The sequence below is a fragment of the Vigna radiata genome, chromosome 3 (genome assembly GCF_000741045.1).
Source record: "Vigna radiata var. radiata cultivar VC1973A chromosome 3, Vradiata_ver6, whole genome shotgun sequence".
Classification (NCBI taxonomy): Eukaryota; Viridiplantae; Streptophyta; class Magnoliopsida; order Fabales; family Fabaceae; genus Vigna; species Vigna radiata.
This window is the reverse complement of record NC_028353.1, coordinates 6,251,186-6,271,417: the sequence shown is the minus strand read 5'-3', so window position 1 is coordinate 6,271,417 and position 20,232 is coordinate 6,251,186. Positions and strand designations below refer to the sequence as shown.

General features: G+C 30.1%; 3 protein-coding genes across 6 annotated transcripts; 2 read left to right on the top strand and 1 right to left on the bottom strand.

The window, feature by feature from the left end:
• The first annotated feature begins 1,402 nt into the window (after positions 1-1,402).
• On the top strand, positions 1,403-3,871 carry LOC106757522 (WD repeat-containing protein LWD2). 2 transcript variants are annotated; one of them, XM_014640194.2, is made up of 3 exons: positions 1,403-1,492; positions 2,426-2,460; positions 2,595-3,871. In XM_014640194.2, the coding sequence occupies exon 3, from the start codon at positions 2,608-2,610 to the stop codon at positions 3,640-3,642; it is 1,035 nt and encodes a 344-aa protein (XP_014495680.1). In that variant the 5' UTR covers positions 1,403-1,492; positions 2,426-2,460; positions 2,595-2,607; the 3' UTR covers positions 3,643-3,871. The 2 variants fall into 2 exon arrangements, with proteins under 2 accessions (XP_014495680.1, XP_022635006.1); XM_022779285.1 differs by lacking the exon at positions 1,403-1,492 and adding an exon at positions 2,103-2,121.
• Positions 3,872-4,537: 666 nt separating this feature from the next.
• LOC106757221 (vacuolar protein sorting-associated protein 55 homolog) lies at positions 4,538-7,054 on the top strand. 2 transcript variants are annotated; one of them, XM_014639845.2, is made up of 5 exons: positions 4,539-4,714; positions 5,657-5,708; positions 6,127-6,166; positions 6,245-6,329; positions 6,562-7,054. In XM_014639845.2, exons 2-5 carry the CDS (start codon positions 5,676-5,678, stop codon positions 6,743-6,745), a joined length of 342 nt encoding a protein of 113 aa, XP_014495331.1. In that variant the 5' UTR covers positions 4,539-4,714; positions 5,657-5,675; the 3' UTR covers positions 6,746-7,054. The 2 variants fall into 2 exon arrangements, with proteins under 2 accessions (XP_022635005.1, XP_014495331.1); XM_022779284.1 differs by lacking the exon at positions 5,657-5,708 and having other exon boundaries at positions 4,538-4,714.
• An 11,289-nt stretch (positions 7,055-18,343) lies between these two features.
• LOC106757504 (NAC domain-containing protein 90-like) lies at positions 18,344-19,845 on the bottom strand. 2 transcript variants are annotated; one of them, XM_014640176.2, is made up of 3 exons: positions 19,553-19,845; positions 19,143-19,414; positions 18,344-18,957 (listed from the first exon to the last, which is right to left on the bottom strand). In XM_014640176.2, the coding sequence occupies exons 1-3, from the start codon at positions 19,704-19,706 to the stop codon at positions 18,631-18,633; spliced, it is 753 nt and encodes a 250-aa protein (XP_014495662.1). In that variant the 5' UTR covers positions 19,707-19,845; the 3' UTR covers positions 18,344-18,630. The 2 variants fall into 2 exon arrangements, with proteins under 2 accessions (XP_014495662.1, XP_022634699.1); XM_022778978.1 differs by having other exon boundaries at positions 18,344-18,951.
• Positions 19,846-20,232: the final 387 nt, after the last annotated feature.

Below are 20,232 nucleotides of genomic sequence, written 5' to 3'. Positions count from 1 at the left end.
TCCATATTTGTATTATTCTAATAAATTGTATTGAATGAATGTTGATTTTTTTTTTTTACTGCATTTAATGAGTATTGGTTTAAAGAATTTAAACATTCCAGGTCTTTTTGTTAGAAACTCACGACAACTGTCATAAATATTAATTCTCTATTATGTCCAAATTTTCCTGTTATGTACGGGTTTCTTACTTTAGAATAACAAGATTGGATTTTGGTAAAATCACGTTTTAGAGAAAAAAAAAAATTAGGCATAATATAAAATTATTATTTATGAAAGTTGTGGTAAGTTTCTTATAAAAAAACAAGTGGGATTTTAACTTTTGTTAAAATATTGAATTTTGGCAAAATCGCGTTTTAGAACAAATAAATCCAATTGCATATAGCAAATTGATTACTAGTTCCTATTAGCAAATTTTATGAAAGCGCTTTTAATATATTTTTTCATAAAGAAAAATAATATATATTTTTTCATATATTTTTTCACTATTTGATGAAACTTAGTGCGTGTATTTATTTAATGTGCATTGCACGAGTTTCATAAAATAATTAATAATATTTTATCATCAATCTTCTTCCCGTTAAACAGATTAAACTTTTAAAAAATAAGTTTATATTTATAAGCTAAAAGACACTTTAACTATAATCTTTAACGTAAAATAAAAATTTAAAATATCACACAACTAATATTAATATTTCCGAAATTAATTTTAAACAGAGTCATAAGAATAAGTTCATTGAAAGAAAGAACTTAATTTTGTTTTGGTACGCTTAACTATAAATTTTAAAAGTTTGGTAAAAAAAGGTTTCAATTATTGGAGCTTCCATGAAGATTGAAATTTGTGCCCATGTAAATAGAAGTGCAGGTTCAACTAATACAAGCAACACCCTGTGACGTTGAAAGTTAGAAGAGAGTTTTAGCTTTGATTCTAAAGAAGTTTGATGAATATTTTATATAATATAAACAATTATTTTAACACATGGAAAGTGCTTAAGGAAAACAAATAATTTTAATAAAAATAAACAAACAAATCATGAAATGTTTTTATTTTAATAAAATCTTCTCCCATCTATTATTATGCTTGTAATTGTTGGGAATCTGATATTGATAGTAAGCTAGTCTTTTCTTTTTCACTGAATTAAATCAAGTTTAAAATCCATCTCATGATTTTTGAGAAATTTCCATTGATGAACAAATTTTTAACTCTCTCTCAATCAATTAGTAGCAATCTAACAGTTGTCTGAAGGACAGGGACAAACTGATTTTACAAATGTGTTTGATTTCTAGAACAACTTACTTACAAAAGCTAACAAAACAACATTGACCATTAGTTTCACCTTCCCTTCCCTTTTCAAACTGCTGCTGCTGCTGCTGTTCCTTTGATAATTACTGATTTATTTGCTTTGCCACTGACCCTTTTATAGGCATGCCACAGATCGCAGTTGTACTCCACACTGCACCAAGTTAACACCGGAGGCTTTGGGATCTGAACAATGTAAGCCCCTTTTCCAACCATGCTTTATTTTACTCTCTTCTCTCTTCTATATATCCTTTCATCTTCTATCTAGTTTTTCCTTTCATTTCTTTCTCACTGTTTTCTCAAAATAATTATCGGTCAAAGTCATTAAATGTTCTAACTTTCTCAGCTTCTTCAAACCATTGACTGTTTCTACTCTTACAAAAGTCTAGTTATGTTCTATAAAATTCCTTTTTGGACATCACTGTATACTTTCACTAGGGGTAAAAGTTTCGCAGACAATAAAGTTTATTCAGTACCTGGAAAAAAGAATTTGCATGTATAAAAGGTAATTAATATAATAACAAAAAAACAGTTGCTGATGAAATGCATAATTTACAGATATGTCTATACATACATACATATATATATATATATATATATATATATATATATATATAGTCTCTCTTTTGTTTAAATGTGATTTGACCTGTTAATTAAGCAGGATTATAAATAAAATGGTGTCACATACATTAATTTTATACATAACATGTTATTAGTATCTTTCAGTTAGAACAATGTGAAATAATACTGTCATTCCATTTCCCTTCTGCTTCTTGTAGTCATATCAGGAAAGTTGCAAACAGAATTTATTTCAGGGTCTGCTGGTATGCACAATGCAATAATACTTAGTTATCTTGTGCTGCATCACTAAATAGTATATGTTTTTTTGTACATGGTTTCTATCATCACAAATTTTTAAATAGTCTTAATTTATCAGTAGATATGTATGATATTTGATATAAGGATATTGAATGGCCTGATCAATGGGAGGAACCTCTGATACTATAGAAAAGCATGATGTCTCTTTTACTTTCCAAAACTGCCTACCATCTTATGCAGTAGTGTTTCTGATTTTGATTTTTCTTTTAATCCTAATTAACTTTATTGATGCTTTGGATGTGTGTGCAGCCTCACCAAGTTCTGCTGAGCTAACACCAGTTTCAGTAAGTTCATTGCTTCATCTAGTGGCAAATGTTACACATTATTCTACAATTCATTTTGTTTCCCATCTTGAGCTAACTCTGAGCGAAAAATGGAACAGTTTCTGACTTGCACATGCTAATCTAATTAACTGCAGAATTGCACTTTTCATGGATTCCGTTGAAGTCAACTTCAGCATTCAAAGCCACACGGAGGCAAAACAAGGTGTTCACACGTATGCTGCTCAGTGGCCAATTTCCTCTCTGGCATGGTCGATGCGTCGTGACAAAAGCCCTCGCCTTGCCATTGGCAGTTACCTGGAAGATTACACCAACAAGGTTGAACTTGTCCATTTCAACATCGACACCTTCAATTTCACCACCGACCCTCGTCTGGTGTTTGATCACCCTTATGCACCCACAAACATCATGTTCTTTCCATCCGAGGATGACACCAATCCAGACCTCATTGCCACCTCAGGCGACAACCTCAGATTGTGGGAAATCCACGAAGACCACATTCAACTGAAGTCCCCGCTAATTGGTAACAAAGTCAGCGATCACTCGGCAATTACCTCGTTTGATTGGGCAGTGTTTGACACTCGTCTTATAGCCACTTCTAGTGTGGACACCACATGCACCATCTGGGACATTGAGAGGGAAGTCATGAAGGCACAGCTAGTGGCACACGACAAAGAAGTGTACGACATTTCATGGGGTGGGTTCAATGTGTTTGCTTCGGTGTCAGGTGATGGTTCTGTGAGGGTGTTTGACTTAAGAGACAAGGAGAAATCTACCATAATTTATGAAAATCCTGTGCAGGATTGTCCCTTGCTGCGATTAGAATGGAACAAAAGCGATCCAAGATTTATGGCGACAGTGGGATTGGACAGCAACAAGGTGGTGATATTGGATATCAGGCTTCCGACCACACCGTTTATGGAGTTGAGTAAACATCGAACATGTGTTAATGCGATGTCATGGTCCCCAGATTTTGGACGACATCTGTGTTCTGTTGGCGATGATGCAAGGGCCTTCATCTGGGACGTTATGGACTCAAGGTTTCCATCAAGGAATGGTTGTGAAGTGGAGCCAGTGATGTGGTACGGATCACCGGCTGAAATCAATCAGGTCCGTTGGTCCCCAATGCAGGTCGATTGGATTGCGCTTGCTTTCTTCAACAACTTACAACTACTCAAAGTGTAGTTTTTGCTTCTTTTATGTCTTGAGTGAAACTTATAATAATGCTACAAAAAGCAAAGTTCTGCTTTTTGAACATCAATATTTAGACATTTTGCATTTATTTCAGACGAAGGTGTTAAAGGTGAAATTTTTGACAAACAGGTGGGAGAGTTAAGGTCGTTTTAACAAGATTGTAACAGTGTACTTGAAAAACTAATTATCGCGATAAAATTGTCTTTCATATGGATTTCCTCGAAGAATTTCTGTTTCCGAACAAGATGTTTTAACAATTTCTTGAGAATATATTATATTTGAATCGGAATAATCATATAAAAATGTTATAAAAAATTTGTTAAAAGATATATTTTTCTTCTCTAAAAACTTAAAATGTAATCTTGTGTTTACTTTTTTATATTATATAAAATAAAAAGTTCACTTTTTTAATTATATATATATATATATATATATATATATATATATATATATATATATATATATATATATATATATATATATTCAGTCATAAGAAATAACTGTATACTAATATGATAATTATCTTAAAAACTTACAGAAAAATACTTTTGATAAATTAGTAATATAATTTTTTTACATTATCAACATATAAGTAATAAATTCTAGTTGGAAATTTTAAACACAACTTTTATATTCAAAGAAATATCTATCTATTTGATATAAAATTTAATAAAAATATAGTTTTTTTTTTTTATATATGCAAATAATATTTTGTTTTAAATAATCATTTATTAGGTGAAATAAGCATACTAAATCCTAATTCTAGTATTATAAATAATAAATAAGAAGTCATGAGATGGTGAAGGTATATTTTGTTAATTTTTTAGCTATCAGTATTTGTTTTTGTGATATAGTATAATAGTATAGTAGCCTGTTAATATATTGGAATCACTGGAAAGTCCAATAACATTGATTAAAATTAAGGCCAGAAAGAGTGGGTCAAAATTCGGAGCAAGTCCCATATCAGCTCTGCACTTTCTTCCGTCGGAGAAAATCTCTGTTCTGTGAATTGCAATCGGAGAGAGCTAAGGACCCTTTTCGATCATGGCAATGACGATACACGGTAACTGGTCTCTATTGCAGCTTTCTTCTCTCTGGAATTCTCTTTATTACTCTAATTAGGTCGCAATTACTTTCGCTTCCACTACCCATTGTTGCAACAAATATTGCCACAACAAACGGATGAAACTAGACTTGTTCACAATTTGCTTAGGGTTATGAATGGTAAATTTCGATAGCAATTCGTTTATTGGGTTTTCTATAATTCTGGTGGGAATGGGAGTTAGGGCATACCAAGACAGTATCTTCACAAAGAGGAACGATGGTCAGTGAAAATTTTCAAAGACCATAGAATTCAACATAAAATTTTAATAGTACAGGGGCCAGGCTGTAATTAAATTGGGAATTTATGCTTTTAAAAATCACCGATCGATAAATTTTCCTTTGCAATATTGAGTTCAATTCTAAAGAAATAAGAATGCAAAATACAGGCTGCAGAGTAGCTTGGATGCTAAGATTAGAGGTCCAAATTAGTCACCTGCGTGTGTTTGTGTCGCCATCACCCTCAGGGAATTGGCTCTTCCAAACTGGGGGGGTTTCTTAGAGGATATAAGAAACTATAAAATGGTTGTTAAAATCTCATTCTTTTGGGTAACAGTTAAGTTAGAAAAGCTAAATCCTACTAACGGTATATTTATTTTCATTTAGCACTTTTTATGTTGCGGGAAGTGGCCAAATTCATGTAGCACTTTTCCAACTAAGGATTGTATTTTCTTGCCTTTTTATGTTCCTTCTTTTATTTTTTATTTTTCATTTCTCAATTTATACTTTAAATTATGTTTCTGACTCTTTCCTGCATCTGATGCGAATAAATGGGTGTTCTGGGACTGTTCTCGTCTTTTCAGTGTAAGTGTAAACTAAACTCTCTTGATTTTGTACCATGATGATTTATCATATTGCAAACTAAGATAAATCAAATTTAAATTTATTTTTCCTACACTTGCAGCCTTGCTGGGTTGGCTTTTATGTTTTCAGCTAGCATTTTGCTTCAGATTCTGGTATGTTTTTCACAACGAGACTGATTGTGTATACCCTGTTCTTATTCTGAAAAGAATAATCTCTTCTCTTTTTTTTTTCCTTTCACAATTATGTTTCCGCCAACTTTGGTTTGATCAATTTTGAGGTCTTTAATTTGTTTTTTATTATTCTATGTTTGGTTTTAATTGTTACATATTGCTATTGATGACTACATTCTGAGAAAAAGAAGACTGTTGTCCGAGTGGATGTATTGGGATGTAAGGTCAGGTCCATAATCTATGGGCCAAATTTAGGTTAAACATGAAAAGAAAGATGATGTATTCAAATAGATTTTTTTATGATGTGATTGATACACGATCTGATTGAAATGAGTCATCTTATCTGTCGAGAGAGCAAGTGTTAAATGTATTACCATTTACTTTCTATTTGCTGTGGCAGGCATGTGCAATATATAACAATTGGTGGCCCATGTTATCAGGTTAGTTAGAGTCTTTTAAACTTGAAATGTCTTGTATATTTGTTTAAAAAATTAATGGTGAGAACATTGCTCCTGCAGCTCTGATGTATGTGCTTGTACCTATGCCTTGCTTATTCTTTGGAGGTGGATCGACTCAATTTCTAATGAGCCGTGATGGTGGGGGGTAGGTATCTGTTGTCATTTAGAGCTCAGAAAAGCTGTCTGATTTATGTAGAAACAATTTCCATGCGATTGGCTTTTGGGTTGCTGGTATTCTGTTGTATAGCTGTATGCAATGCAATTGGTGCTGCTCTTGTTTATATAACCTTTATTCAACTCAATATGAATGCTTGGACAGTTATATCTACATATTATTTATTTCAACGGTAAGTGTAACACCCGCTATTGTGTTGCAGTTGGATAGATGCTGCAAAATTTTTGACTGGAGCATCAGCCGTTGGGAGCATAGCCATTCCTATAATCCTCAAGCATGCACATATGATTGAGACAGGCGCGATGCTCATTGAGCTTGTATCGTTCTTCATATTTATATGCACTGTTTTATGTTTCCACCAAGCCAACCTTGATGATGATTGGTAAATAGAACATTCCACAATGCTTTGACATCCTGCTAGTCATTAGGGTTTGTAACCATATAAGTGAAACCAGATAGTGAGACTTACCACAAACATTGGAAAAGAAATGTATGTTCAAACCTCTGTAAAGCTCTGCTGCAAATTTCGTTTTTGTCACAGTGTATTCTTGATATAGTAAGTTATTTGTGATAATTTTTATTCGTGGAGAACACATGACATTTAATTTACTTGGTTTATTTATTGTTCATAGGGTGTGTATATATTTCATGTAAAACAACATTCTGTTAACACTATATATATGCTTTTTCTCGCCCATGCTCTTGAGACATGCAGATAAACCTATTTTTGTGGTGTGATTCCATTCTATTGTGATCTGTTATTCTATATAGCAATGTTTCATGATATCTGATAAATTAGGCTGAGTGAAACATTTAAATTAAACCAATTAAATATGAGATGAAGGGGGAATCACGGGTCCATAAGAAATGAAGGGTTTGCTGCTGTGTTTGGGTGTGGTAAGAGACATTAAGGATGTGTTTAGTTTTGAAGATGAATTTAAGGGAGAGTAAGAACATGAATTTGACTGGATTTGAAAATAAAGTGTCCTTTTTTTAAAGGATTTAGAAATAATAAAGAATATATTTGAAAGTTAAATTTATAAAAATTTGCGAGATATTTTATTGATGTGATAGATTAAAAAAATATTTTAATAGATAAAAAATAAAAATTATTAAATTGTCTTTGATGTTATAAATAATATAAAATAATATTTATGAGTTATATATGTTTGAAATTTTTTGAAATACTAAAATTTTAAAAGAATAATAAAAAATCATAAAATATCTCAATATCCAAGCATCACCAAATAAGCACCCAATACCCAATAAACACTTCCGTATCAAGTACCAACCAAGACATACAATATCTCATCTTCAAGATCTACTACCATAAACAAAATGTGCTAGTGAGTTTGGCAAAATAATAACAACAAATATTAAGACAACAAGTGTAGTACCTCAACAACACATATCAACCATTATCAATGCATATATATATATATATATATATATATATATATATATATATATATATATATATATATATATATATATATATATATATATATATCACCATTCTTGCATCGAGATTCAGCACCTCCTCACACAGTATCTACCACCTCCTACATAATCACAAGCAAAAGCAATATAAATGAAACAACATTATCATGAATCACCATGACAACTCTAACACCTACAAAGACTATCAGATATCAAACAAAACCAAATAACAAATAATTTCACTTTCTAGAATCACCAAGTAATCTCCACCACCTCCAACAATTAAGAACCATGTGTGCTACCTCCTACACCACCCACAAACTCAGATCCACCACGAGGTCAACACTACCACACAAACCCAGCGTCACAACATGCATGAGTACCAACTCTAGCTTGTCCATCCACTATGGATCTCCTACAACACAAAAAAAAAAAAGGTACTAGAGTGAGTTAGAACACCATGGAATCGGTTACAATCTTTTGGAATGGGTTGCAATGCCTTATAGATTCCAAGCTCCTAGAATTGGTTCCTTATTTATTGGAATCAGTTATACATTGTTAGAACTGGTTACGAGCTTTGCTGGAATCAATTCCATTTTCCATCTTGTTGCATGGTAACTGTGAATGATAGAATATTAATAGCTTGACAGTACACCTTAGCTTAGCAACACACCTCACAACTCTGCAGTACACCTTTTATCAGTGAACATGAAACTGTGAACACATGAATCGTGCGCATACACAGATAACTCACCTGAAACAACTTAGAATACTATTTACTCCACCACAACGAAAGAAAATGAACTTAGCTTCTCCACGTCTCAATATTTATACATTCACCAAACACTTATACCAACTAACTTCGTCGTTGAATGCATATTTAATGGCTTGTTGAACGCGGTCTAATAAAAAAAAATTAAAACAAAACTCTGTATGCTCACTAGTATTAGATTGTGAATTTCATTGTATGAGGAAAATCTTTGCCTAGCATAAAGAGTAACGAATCATGTAGAAAAATAAACAAAGTTGAGAATAAAAATGTATTTTTATAGAAAATATCCTCAAACGAATGTACCTGAGGAAAGATTAAAAAATCATTCTATTCCGTAAAATCTCACATTTTATCGCTTTTAAATACGTGAATACAAACGTAACGGCACTCTCAAATTTTTATTCGTCAATATTTTTTAACAATATTTCAGAACAAACGAATTTACAGCTGATTTTATTCTAGAAAGAAATAGTTCTGTTTTCAGGAATTGAAAAACGTAGTGCATGCCGAGGACCACTTTGATATGAACTTTTTACTATATCAATAGAACCATTGTTGTAGCAGAAAGACTTTTTTTTTTCTTTCCCACAACATATTTTAAATCTTTCAGACTACAGGTAATTCAGGTAATTCAAGGCTCTTATATAAATGAAAGAAAGTGAATTCAAAATTGCTACCATTAGCAAATTATTTTTTAAAAACTTCATAGAAGTCAGAATGTTCCAATTACAAATATTTGATATTTCTCAAAACTCGAGTTTTCTGTAATAATAAATAAAATATATATTGTTGATAAAATATTTAATATTATTTGTGATAACGATTAAATTATTTTATAAGGATTAAATTTAATAATGATTATATTTTTTAGTATTTTATTTTCTTTATTGTGTAAATTAAATTTAATTATTTTCTCACGTACTGTTTACATTTCAGTATTACTCATTAAAACTAATTATTAAATAATTTATCATACTATTTATTGTTCCAATATTAGATTTAGAAGTTATTTTTATTAATTTTATAAGTTTGGACAAGTTTCATTGTAAAGTATTTTTCATAAATGTCAAAATTATAAAACTGTATCTGTTCTGGCTGGAGCTTCCACTTCAGCTTTAGCATAAACAATATCATTAAGGAAAAAGTATTTGTTTTTGACAATTTTTTCACAACGCATATGTACCAGTTTATGATTGGTCTGTTTCAAATATTTTTTTAAACATAAATTTAAACAAACCAATAATAAAATGATGACACGTATTCTGTTATCAAAAAATTGTTAAAAAAATGTTGTCAAAATATCATTGTCCTATCATTAATATGTTTACTTTTGTCACATAATTTTCCATCCTCTCTACCGTGGACTTTTTATGGTCTTCATTAAAGCATTTTTTGAATGTTTCAATAATAATATTCTTACTTAATGCTTTTGATTAATTTAAATGATTCAAAATTATAAAACTATTTATAACTTAATTTAATATTTAATCAAATTAAAAAACATATATTTTTATAATTTTATATTTTAAAAGGAAAAATGAATATTATAAATCTTGACTGTTAAATCACATTTTATGTGTTAAAACTAAAAAATATATATATACATATTTATTAGTAGTCATGTGATCACCAGTTGACTTATAATATTGATCAGAGTCATACTCTTCCAATGAACGATATTCATTTTGAATGTATACATATTAAAAAGTTTAAGTACGTATATGTAATTTTCCATCAAGTCGTTTTCTTAAGCAGAATTAGTCTAAATCTCTTACACGATTTCTCGTATTCAAATATTTGTTGTGAATGAAGGTAATGTAATCGAAAAAGAAAAAAGTTCTTGTATGTAGGGTAAGGATATACAAATTGTACTTTTTATGTTATTTGAGTAAGTTCTTTTTCTTATTTAGATTTTTTTACTTGTTTTTTTAATTATTGGGTTGTTTTGTTTGGTTGGTTATTTTCAAGTTAGTGTGTAGTTAAGACAAAATTTAATATAAATGCATTATATTCAAAAGTAATGTCTTACCTACACACTATGTTTATAGGTTTTTTAGTGGATATTTTATCTTAATGACGATCCAATTATTTTTTCATCTTGTTTATCATTATAATTCTATAATTAATTACCAAATTTCCTTCTTAGTGATCCATCAACCATGAGACATAACACTCAACCATATGAGTCTAATGCGGTCAACTAGTATAACATGTATGTGTGTTCTCAATCTTCCTATGCAGGGGTTTTGCTCGTGAACTGTTGTGATGTTTCCAAGCGTGGTGATGCTTTGTTGGGATTCCTGAATGCTCTTTTGAAGGATCACGTCGCCTCGTGAGCTGCACTTATCAAAGTGACGTGAAACATCATTGATTATGTGGTGGGTCTCCTTATAAATAGTAGTGGGTTTCTCCTCATTTCACACTCCATCTTCTTCTTCAGACCTTTTTTTTCTCGTGTATGGTTCTTAATAAGGCAATAATGACCAAAGCGATCAATTTGTTTTCATCTGAGGGGCTTTCAGGTAGGGAGGCCAATGGGTATGCAGATGATGTTTCTTCATCAACTTTAGATTCAAGCTCCGATCAAGAAGGGTCATCAGCTTCGGAAACCGAATAGTTGTTGGGCTCTAATATAGTTGGGCGACACAACAAATTCTCTTAAAGGAATTATTTTGCAATGCAATGTGGTCATGGATATTAATGCTATTGGGGGAGGAGTGGAGCTTGATTTACCCATTCTTGGATTTGAGTGGATATTGACCATATATATATAGGTCTCTTAGTAAGTCTTTTATCTTAATGGCAACCTAATAAGGATGCAATTACCTTTGAATCTTGTAATTTATTCTTATATAACCAAAGATGTATCCTGCAAAGACTTTAGGAACTCCACGAATGTCTTCAACCTTCAAACTCTAATGGGTTTGTCTTCCTCCTCCTCATTACTCGTCCTCTGTGAGAGGAATGATAGTTGTGTTTGCAGAAGTCACTTCGACGTTCAAGTCAACTTCTAATGTCAGTAAAGTACTAAATGTGTAATTAATGAGAAACGTAAAAAACATACCTCGATAATTGTGTTATTTATAATATAATTTATTTTCTTTGGTTCCTTACTTGGATGGACTTAAGCTTAAACTCAATGATTCATTTATCTTATATGAACAAGCACTGATCATATTATGATAACAACTATAGAGTAGTCAGTATCTCATTAATTTTGGTAGACCGACAAATAATCGGTTAAACTGCCCAATAATAATCACATATCATGTGTATTGGATATGTTTAAATAAAGACACTTGTAACATATTCAATTATAATATGCAGTACATCGTCCTAATCATATAATATAACACCATGTCTTATAAATCTAGTGCGGCCAATCATGTAAAAAAAGAAATATTTAGAAATGGGTTATATTGAAAAATGGGTTGGTAAAAAAAAAATTCTAGCATGAATAGCATAAATTAATGACAATGTGCATTTTAATTTCATGGCATTGCCAAAGGCAAAAATAAAAGCTGCTCATAGAGAAAGTTTGTCACGTGCCTTAATAAGATAGCTTTGAAAGTAGAGAGTAATTATATTTTGTTTCATTTAGACTCTGTTTTCTTTTTTATTCCCTCATTTTTTTTTTCTAATATACATTCTACTTCCATTTTCATATATATATATATATATATATATATATATATATATATATATATATAAACAGCTTCTTGCCAATTAAAAAAATCAGTCAAATATTTTAATTTTCTCTTAAAATATTATTTTCATAAAACAAATTGTGTATACTACTATACAGCCAAATATCATATGAAATTAGTTTTTTAAAAAAATATGTTATTAGGTGAAATAAGAATAGTTAAAATTTATTTATATTTAAAAAATATTATCTCCTATATATATATATATATATATATATATATATTTATATATATTCACAAGAACGAAGGTAATACATCCTAAAGTCAAAGGGTTTTTTTTTTTTCATTCAATTCCTAAGAAAATAAGTAAGTTTCATGTTTTGGTTTCACCTGGGTACCAGATAGTGTTTATTTTATATTTTGTTATTTTTACTTTTGCGTTTTACCTTTTTTGTTATGAAATATGACTTTATTTTGTTTAAAACAGTATTATTTTGCATAGTAGAGTGATATTATTTGTGAAGAATGAACGGAGTTTGCAGACAAGTCGTATACGCAGTAACATGGAAATGAATTAGGTTAGAAAAAATGATGATTTGATGATGATTTCCACACGTTAATAGACTATCTGAATTCAATTCATACCATATTTCAAGTCCAAATTCTTCAACTCCTCACACTCACTTTCCTTCTCCCGCGTCTTTAATTACTATCATCAACCACTCCTTTCTTCATTTTTTTTAGAAAACTCATAATATATATATATATATATATATATATATATATATATATATATATATATATATCGATTGAAATAATGCGATTGATTGTTTAAGCATAAAGGAGATCAATATGTCCTTATCTGAATCAGTTAATCATCTAATTAATATAAATAAATCAATAATCAAATTTAAATAAAATTAGTTTGACATTAGATTGATCCTAATAAAAAAATTCATAGAAAAAGTCATAAATACAAGTAATCTAAAAATTGTTTTGAGTGGATGTTGAATCCTACACTCAAAGCAATAATTGTTCTAATTGCTTTCTTAATGTTATAATCTATAATCTAATCATCCTAAAGTTAAAGATCAGAACCAAGTCGTATATGATATAAATAGAATTTAAAGTTTTAGAAAGGAAATTTATAAAAAAGAGCAAACTATTATTACACAATCCTTTACACTCTGATACGTAATAACACGTGATAAATCTCAAATTAATTTTTAATTACTATTAATGTTTCTTTCATGTTTATAGATGACAAATTAATAGACTCCAAAACATTTTAACAACAACAAAGCGCAAGCTCAAATAAATCTTTCAGATTAATATAATATATTTAAAGTTACCACTGGTTGAAACTATGAAAAGTTATATCTAGTAGTGAATTTTGATTGTTCTTATTTAACCACAAGTTAATAATTATACACATAGTTTTTATTAAACCTTTACCACAATTCACACACATTTGTTTTTGTTCTGAATGTGCTTAAATAATCTTGTTTTTTTTTTGTTTTTTTTTATAGTTAAAAATTATGTATTGAACGGAGATAAAATAAATTTATAATATATAAATAAATAGAAACTTTATTTTATAAATTAATTTTATGAAATCGAATTAAATTTAAAATGTATTTATTAATATGATATAGAATCATAGATTAAAGCATATTTTAATGAAATTTATTGTTTATTTAATTGTGTCATCGATTATAATAAAATTTAATCTCACACTTATATAAATATATATACATAATAATATATATATATATATACATAATAATATATATATATATATATATATATATATATATATATATATATATATATATNCATAATAAGTTAGAGATTTCTAATAGACTCTATATAATATATAAATAATTACAAACTTAATTTTATAAATAAATTTTATAAGATTGATTAGATTTAATAAAATTTAGATTAATATTCGTATTTATAACATTTGATGAAATAGGTATTATGAAAATATAACGGATAAATTTGAGCAACCTGAAAATTAAAAGAGTGTATACGTACACGTCTGCAACTCTTATGTCTAATCTCTTCTGACCAGTGAGGCCAGGTATTTTACATTTCTTTAACTTCTTCAATGGTTAATTTGAGATATCGTTGAGCAAGAAAATGAAGAATCATCCTTCTTGAGGGGGTGAGTCAACTAGGTCTTTCAGTCAACACTTAAATTTCTACAGATAGATACAGAGACAGCATAGTAACTACTCCGAAATTCATCAAAAGCGATTGTTTTATATAATACATATTCGTCAGTACTATTTTCTTGTATCAATGATCAAATATTCAAAGCGTAACGCGTTAATAATGCATGAATGTCATGTTCTCTATGTTGTCCTTTCACTTTGATTCTTATCCAAACTACACAGATTTAAGGCTATGACAGGTGAGTCCGTGTATACATAAAGATTTTTATTTTTTTTTACTTATATTATAAATGTGTTTTTATTTTGTTGAGCAATATCCTCAAAAATCTTAGTCATCGTCTTCTTTAAGATTATCTTACAATTGTCATTCATATAAACAGATCGAGTTTAGATACAGATTATCTTTTAAGTTTTTACAAAATAATATAATTATGTATTTAATTAAGGGGTTTGTTAACACGTGTACGCCTGTTTTTCAGTTGATACGTTTTAACAATGTGTATCAGATTATAGTAGACAAAAATACCCTCATTTATCATGGATTCTAAGTTTTAAGGTCAAGGATATTTAAATAATTTTCATTCTCAAAACTTAAAAAAAAAAAAAAGAAACCCCCAAACCCTTACTCACCTCCCTCATTCCTCTCAACCCTTTCTCTTTTATCTCTCCCACTCCAACATTTTCTGTCATCTCTCTCGCTCCAACATTTTCTCTATCATCCCTACTGTTTGCTATATAGAAAAAAAAATCAGAAACCCTTTGTCATCAGAGATATTTTCTCTCTCATCTCAACATTTTCTCTGTCATCACTCCAACATTTTTTTTTTACATCTCAACTCAATTGAAGATGGTGGTGGTCATTTGAATTAGAGATATTTTTAAAAAATTGAAAAAGTTTACTCTTTTATAATCATTTTATATTTATTAATGTGTGTAAAATGAATATAAACTTTGTCATTTTACGTTACTCTTTCCAAATCTCAAAGGTAAAAAATGATTTTATTGTTTTTTTATCTTGCACAGTGGTTAAAGTTTATTCTAAACACCTGTAAAAGTTGATTCAGTGATAAAAAAGGGACATAAGGAAGGGAAAAGGACAAGGGTTAGGCAAGGGTTTCTGATTTTTTTTTTCAATTTGGGCAATAGGGACAAAGAAAATGTGTTGGAGTGAGAGAGATGAAAGAGAAAGGATTGAGAGGAATGAGGGAGGTGAGTAAGGGTTTAGGTTTTTTTTTTTAGTTTTGAGAATGAAAATTATTTAAATATCCTTGACCTTAAAACTTAGAATCCATAATAAATGAGGGTATTTTTGTCTACTATAATGCGGTACACATTGTTAAAACGTACCAACTGAAAAACAGGCGTACGCGTGTTAACAAACTCCTTTAATTAATTTATAAATAGATATTAAATTATTGGTTATCTATAATTAAACATAATTAAGCGTGGACATGAGTATATTTTGGTATCTAATTGTCATGATGGAAAGTGTCCCCACTGCATTTAAGACTGGTGGTCCTGAAGGTGATTTACTTGATTTATGGTCAAGTGGAGTTAGGAATTAGGGTTTTAAGGTGCAGCAAGGACCACTAATGGCGTTTTTTAGGGAAGTCAATGCATTAGATTCTAAAAATATACATTTCAAAATATTATAAGGATTTCTTTCTAAAGACTTATAGTGGAAGGAGTTGAGCTTCTGGGTCAGTACCTATGTGACATCTCCATTAATATGCTCCATTTTTTCTTCTATTCACATGTTACTGTTGCTGGTCTTGTCAAAACAGCTATAAAACACTTCCACAGATGCTTCGGAAAGAACTACGTAGTATACAAATGTGATGCATGAACATTTTTAACCAAAATATTATTTTCAAAAACAAAACCAAAGGTAGAAAAGTTAACTTGTAATCATAATTCTTAACACTTTCTTCAACCTAAAGGAATTCATGCTATAAATCAAACAAGGAGTTACAGGTAAAAACTAGCAAAATGTAGGATACATATTTCCTCTTATAAAAATTAAAATGCTGATTATTTCAATCTGAAGTATTACTTTCTTTCTTAAAAGTTTTATGGATTAGAAATAAGGTCAATTTATAATATATAAATAGATGTAATTTTATTTTATAAATCGGTTTTATGAGATTGAGTTGGGTTTAAAATCCACTTTTTAACTTTGTTCAGTTTAAAACCCACTTCTTAACATTCTTTAGATATGTTTTAGGGTTAAATATGTTTTTAATCCCTGTACTTTGGTGCGATTTTGGTTTTAGTCCATCTTTTAAACTAAGGTACAATTTAGTCCTTCAACTTTATAAAACTCTAGTTTTAGTTCTTTTTACTAAATTTTTTTAACTTTATTTGCTGTTTCAAACGCGTTTCTCAGTTAACATTGAAGTAAAAATGTGTCAAACAGTGTAAACAATCCAAATGCTATAATGAAACGTGCTTAAAACAACAAATAAAGTTAAAAAAATTGGTAAAAATAAGTAAAACCAGAGTTTTTTAGAGTTGAAGGACTAAATTGTACCTTGGTTTGAAAGAGAGACTAAAAACCAAAATCATTCAAAGTATAGGGTCTAAAAACATATTTAACCTTTTTTTTATAAACAACTGCGTATTATAATTAAGAATCAAAAGTTTTCTATTTATCTGATAATATATTATTAAATAATCAATAAAATTTTACATTTTGTTGAGACAGAACATTAAAACTTGCCAAATTACTTATGTGGCATTCTCCTTTTTTATGCATGTATACGACTTATTTATAACGGAAAGAAAAAAAAAAAACTATGTTAAAGAGTAGGAAAGAAATCTAATTAAGTGAGAAGATTAATTCATAAAATAACACTTTATTATAAATCTGAAAATGAAATGCTAAACTGCACTAATAATTTTGGAAGAATGACTTACTCATCATCCTATATCGATCATTGCAACCTTTTTCTTTTCGCTTTAGATTTTATTTATTTCAAAATAAAAATGCAAAGCAGTGCACCATTTTATGAAATCTCATTCTTTGTACTAAATTACTACGTTGTACTAATCACTAGTTTGATCGCTATTAATTAATAAATAAAAGAATGTTGTAAATACATATAATCCTTGTCAGATTTAGAGTTTGAAATTTCGTGAGCCATAAAATGTAATTTATAATAAGGATTTTTTTTTCTGTTTTTGTTTGATACAATCTATTGGTATCATAAAGTCTTTCTTTTGATATTTATTAATATAAATTTATATATCTAAAATTTAAATTTATAACCACACAAGTGACACAATTGCTTTGAATTAATCCGCATTCATTCATGCTTTTGGTCCTACAATCAAAGATTCCCATATGAGAAAACATGCAAACAAGATCAAAGGAATTTTAAAGTAAAAGTGAACGTTTTTTTTTTCTTATCGTAACACTAATCTCATATGATCCTAGAAATGGATATAAACTAAGGCAATCTATTTTTTATAAATTTAAAGTGATCAGAATATTAAGCGTTTAGTTTCGAGCAGTGCAGTCCCCTCTTTCTAAAAAAAAATGAGAAAACATTTCTTTTAAAACAAATAAGTAACACTTTCTTCTAACCTTCTACTAAAATTTGTATTAAATACTACACAAGTACAAATGAGACTTACAAAATAAAGAAACGAATCTTTTAAAATTTTGCGACTTTCAATCATTTATAATTAACAGAAAATCATATTTTCGGAAAAATATTAGAAAATGTTATTAACCTTCTTTTATTCATGAATATTAGATGCGGGTCAGATTTTTAATCCAGACTCAAACAAGTAATAAAAAGATAATTAATTAAAAAAAAAACAAATTTAAAAATGTGAGCATCTCCATGAAATTTTCGGATATCCAAGTCTTTTAATCCTTACATGAACATTGAAAAACCCAAAGATAATCATGTTCAATCTAAAGAAACTAACGGTGTACTGTAATCTTCATAATATTATATGTTCCTGAAGATTTGCATGATGAAGATGGTTCGATTGATCACAGAAGGAAGAGCTTGTGACAGTTTTTAAATTAGTCACTAATATCTATACAGAAATAGCAATAAGAACATTAAAAAAAAAAAAAAAAGTAGTGGTCTGCAACATTTGTAATTAACGTAAACCAGCTTGTTGTGCTTATTCTGTGTGTGTAGCCGAGTCAACTTTGTTGTAGCAGCAACGCATAGATATGATAGATATTAGATAGATCGCACACGATTGGAACCCTTTCATGATTCCGATCCCAAGAACAAATCCACTTTCTCCCAATCCAAAAAAGGGTCGTTGTCGACATCCATTTGGGTTCCTCCCTCACCGTGCAGGGTGGGTTGGTCATGGTCAAGGTCTCCGGAGGAAGAACTCTCCGGCGAACATGTTGCACTTCTCTCCAACATTTGATGCTGATGATAATCATAACCCTTTTCTTGCTCTTCACCATTTTCAGCAATCGAATGCCTCATTGTGTTCCTCCTTGGTGGTGGTCTTCTATCAAATGCACGCAAACACTTGGATTTTTTGTACACTCTGCATAAACTGAATTCCTTCCTTAACTGCAACTGATTAACATGTACAACGCAATGAAAACATTAATTAGTTAACTGCCACTATTATAAAAACTGCACTAAATATCATGAACGATAAATGAAATTTCATGCAATGTATATACTATACAATTGAAACCAAATTGTTGTAATGGTTGATCTAAGAACCCTAATGGGCTGTTTAGAGGATGATGGCTCACCTGTGATGGTTCACCTTTGATGGCGGTATACTCGTTCATCTTCCAATCGGTTTTGGCTCCATTTGGAGCTCTTCCACTGTAGAAAACCATAGTCCTTTTAATGCCTATTATTCGATTATCCGAAGAATAAACATGATTCGGAGACCCTGTTGCTTTCCAGTACCCTGTGGTCGTGAGACGCTTTGGTCTTCCTCCTCGTGCTTCACTCTCTTGCCTCGGAATGAAAAAGAACCATTGTTCCGTGTCTCTCAGACTCGCCTCTCCAGAGATTTCTGCAAACCCATAAAAAATATTAACATAAACATGTTTGACCCGATAGAGGAAACCCAAAAATACATGACTTGCACCTTCTTCAATTGTAGAATCTTGATGAAAAAATGAAAAGAAGAGAAATATAAGAAGTTTATTACGTGGGAGTTGGGAGGGGTTGTAGTCGTAAATATCAACCACTGGAATAACACGATTCATGTCTTCTCTTTCTCCTTCGAGTTTATTATGAAGATAGAAGGAGATGAGCTCCTCTTCTGTGGGGTAGAAACGATAACCTGGTGGCATAACGTCCATCTTCGATCACTTGATCATACACTTTTAGTCTCTCTCACTGATATTTGCCGCACCAACGACCAGAAAATCTTGTTTTCTTCGTTATTCTGTAGACCAATTCTCAAGCACAACACCTCATGACGTTATATATATATAGAGAGAGAGATGAACATATACAAGAAGCGGTTTCAGAGAATCAACAGTAGGTACTCTTAGTAAAATGGTGCAGGACCACAAAATGTGAGAAGTCTAAAAGAATATTAACTTTGTTATCATTTTTATTCTATTAAAATTTAAATTATTGTATTTATTTATTATTTGAAAAATAAAAAAGAAAATAATTTTGATATTTTTTTCTTGTTTTTATTTATTTTATGTATGAAAATTAAAGCACGCAGCCTCGGAATCAATGACGGGGAAAGTTAGGCAAAGTGATAGTAAAAGACAAAATTGCATCCGAGTGAAAAGGAGAAGAAAAGTTAATTTGCCAGGAAATTTCCAATCCACGCGCTTACACGCTTACACCGTCTCTCCCATAATTATGCTT

What these genes read in the sequence shown, in the direction of transcription:
- LOC106757522 (XM_014640194.2), top strand. Translation starts at nt 2,608, where the DNA reads ATGGATTCCGTTGAAGTCAACTTCAGCATTCAAAGCCACACGGAGGCA.
- LOC106757221 (XM_014639845.2), top strand. Translation starts at nt 5,676, where the DNA reads ATGTTTTCAGCTAGCATTTTGCTTCAGATTCTG. An exon ending in GCATTTTGCTTCAGATTCTG is followed by an intron (nt 5,709 to 6,126) that starts GTATGTTTTTCA and finishes TTGCTGTGGCAG; the next exon opens with GCATGTGCAATATATAACAA. An exon ending in TTGGTGGCCCATGTTATCAG is followed by an intron (nt 6,167 to 6,244) that starts GTTAGTTAGAGT and finishes TTGCTCCTGCAG; the next exon opens with CTCTGATGTATGTGCTTGTA.
- LOC106757504 (XM_014640176.2), bottom strand. Translation starts at nt 19,706, where the DNA reads ATGGACGTTATGCCACCAGGTTATCGTTTCTACCCCACAGAAGAGGAG. An exon ending in CAACCCCTCCCAACTCCCAC is followed by an intron (nt 19,415 to 19,552) that starts GTAATAAACTTC and finishes ATGGGTTTGCAG; the next exon opens with AAATCTCTGGAGAGGCGAGT. An exon ending in TCAAAGGTGAACCATCACAG is followed by an intron (nt 18,958 to 19,142) that starts GTGAGCCATCAT and finishes CATGTTAATCAG; the next exon opens with TTGCAGTTAAGGAAGGAATT.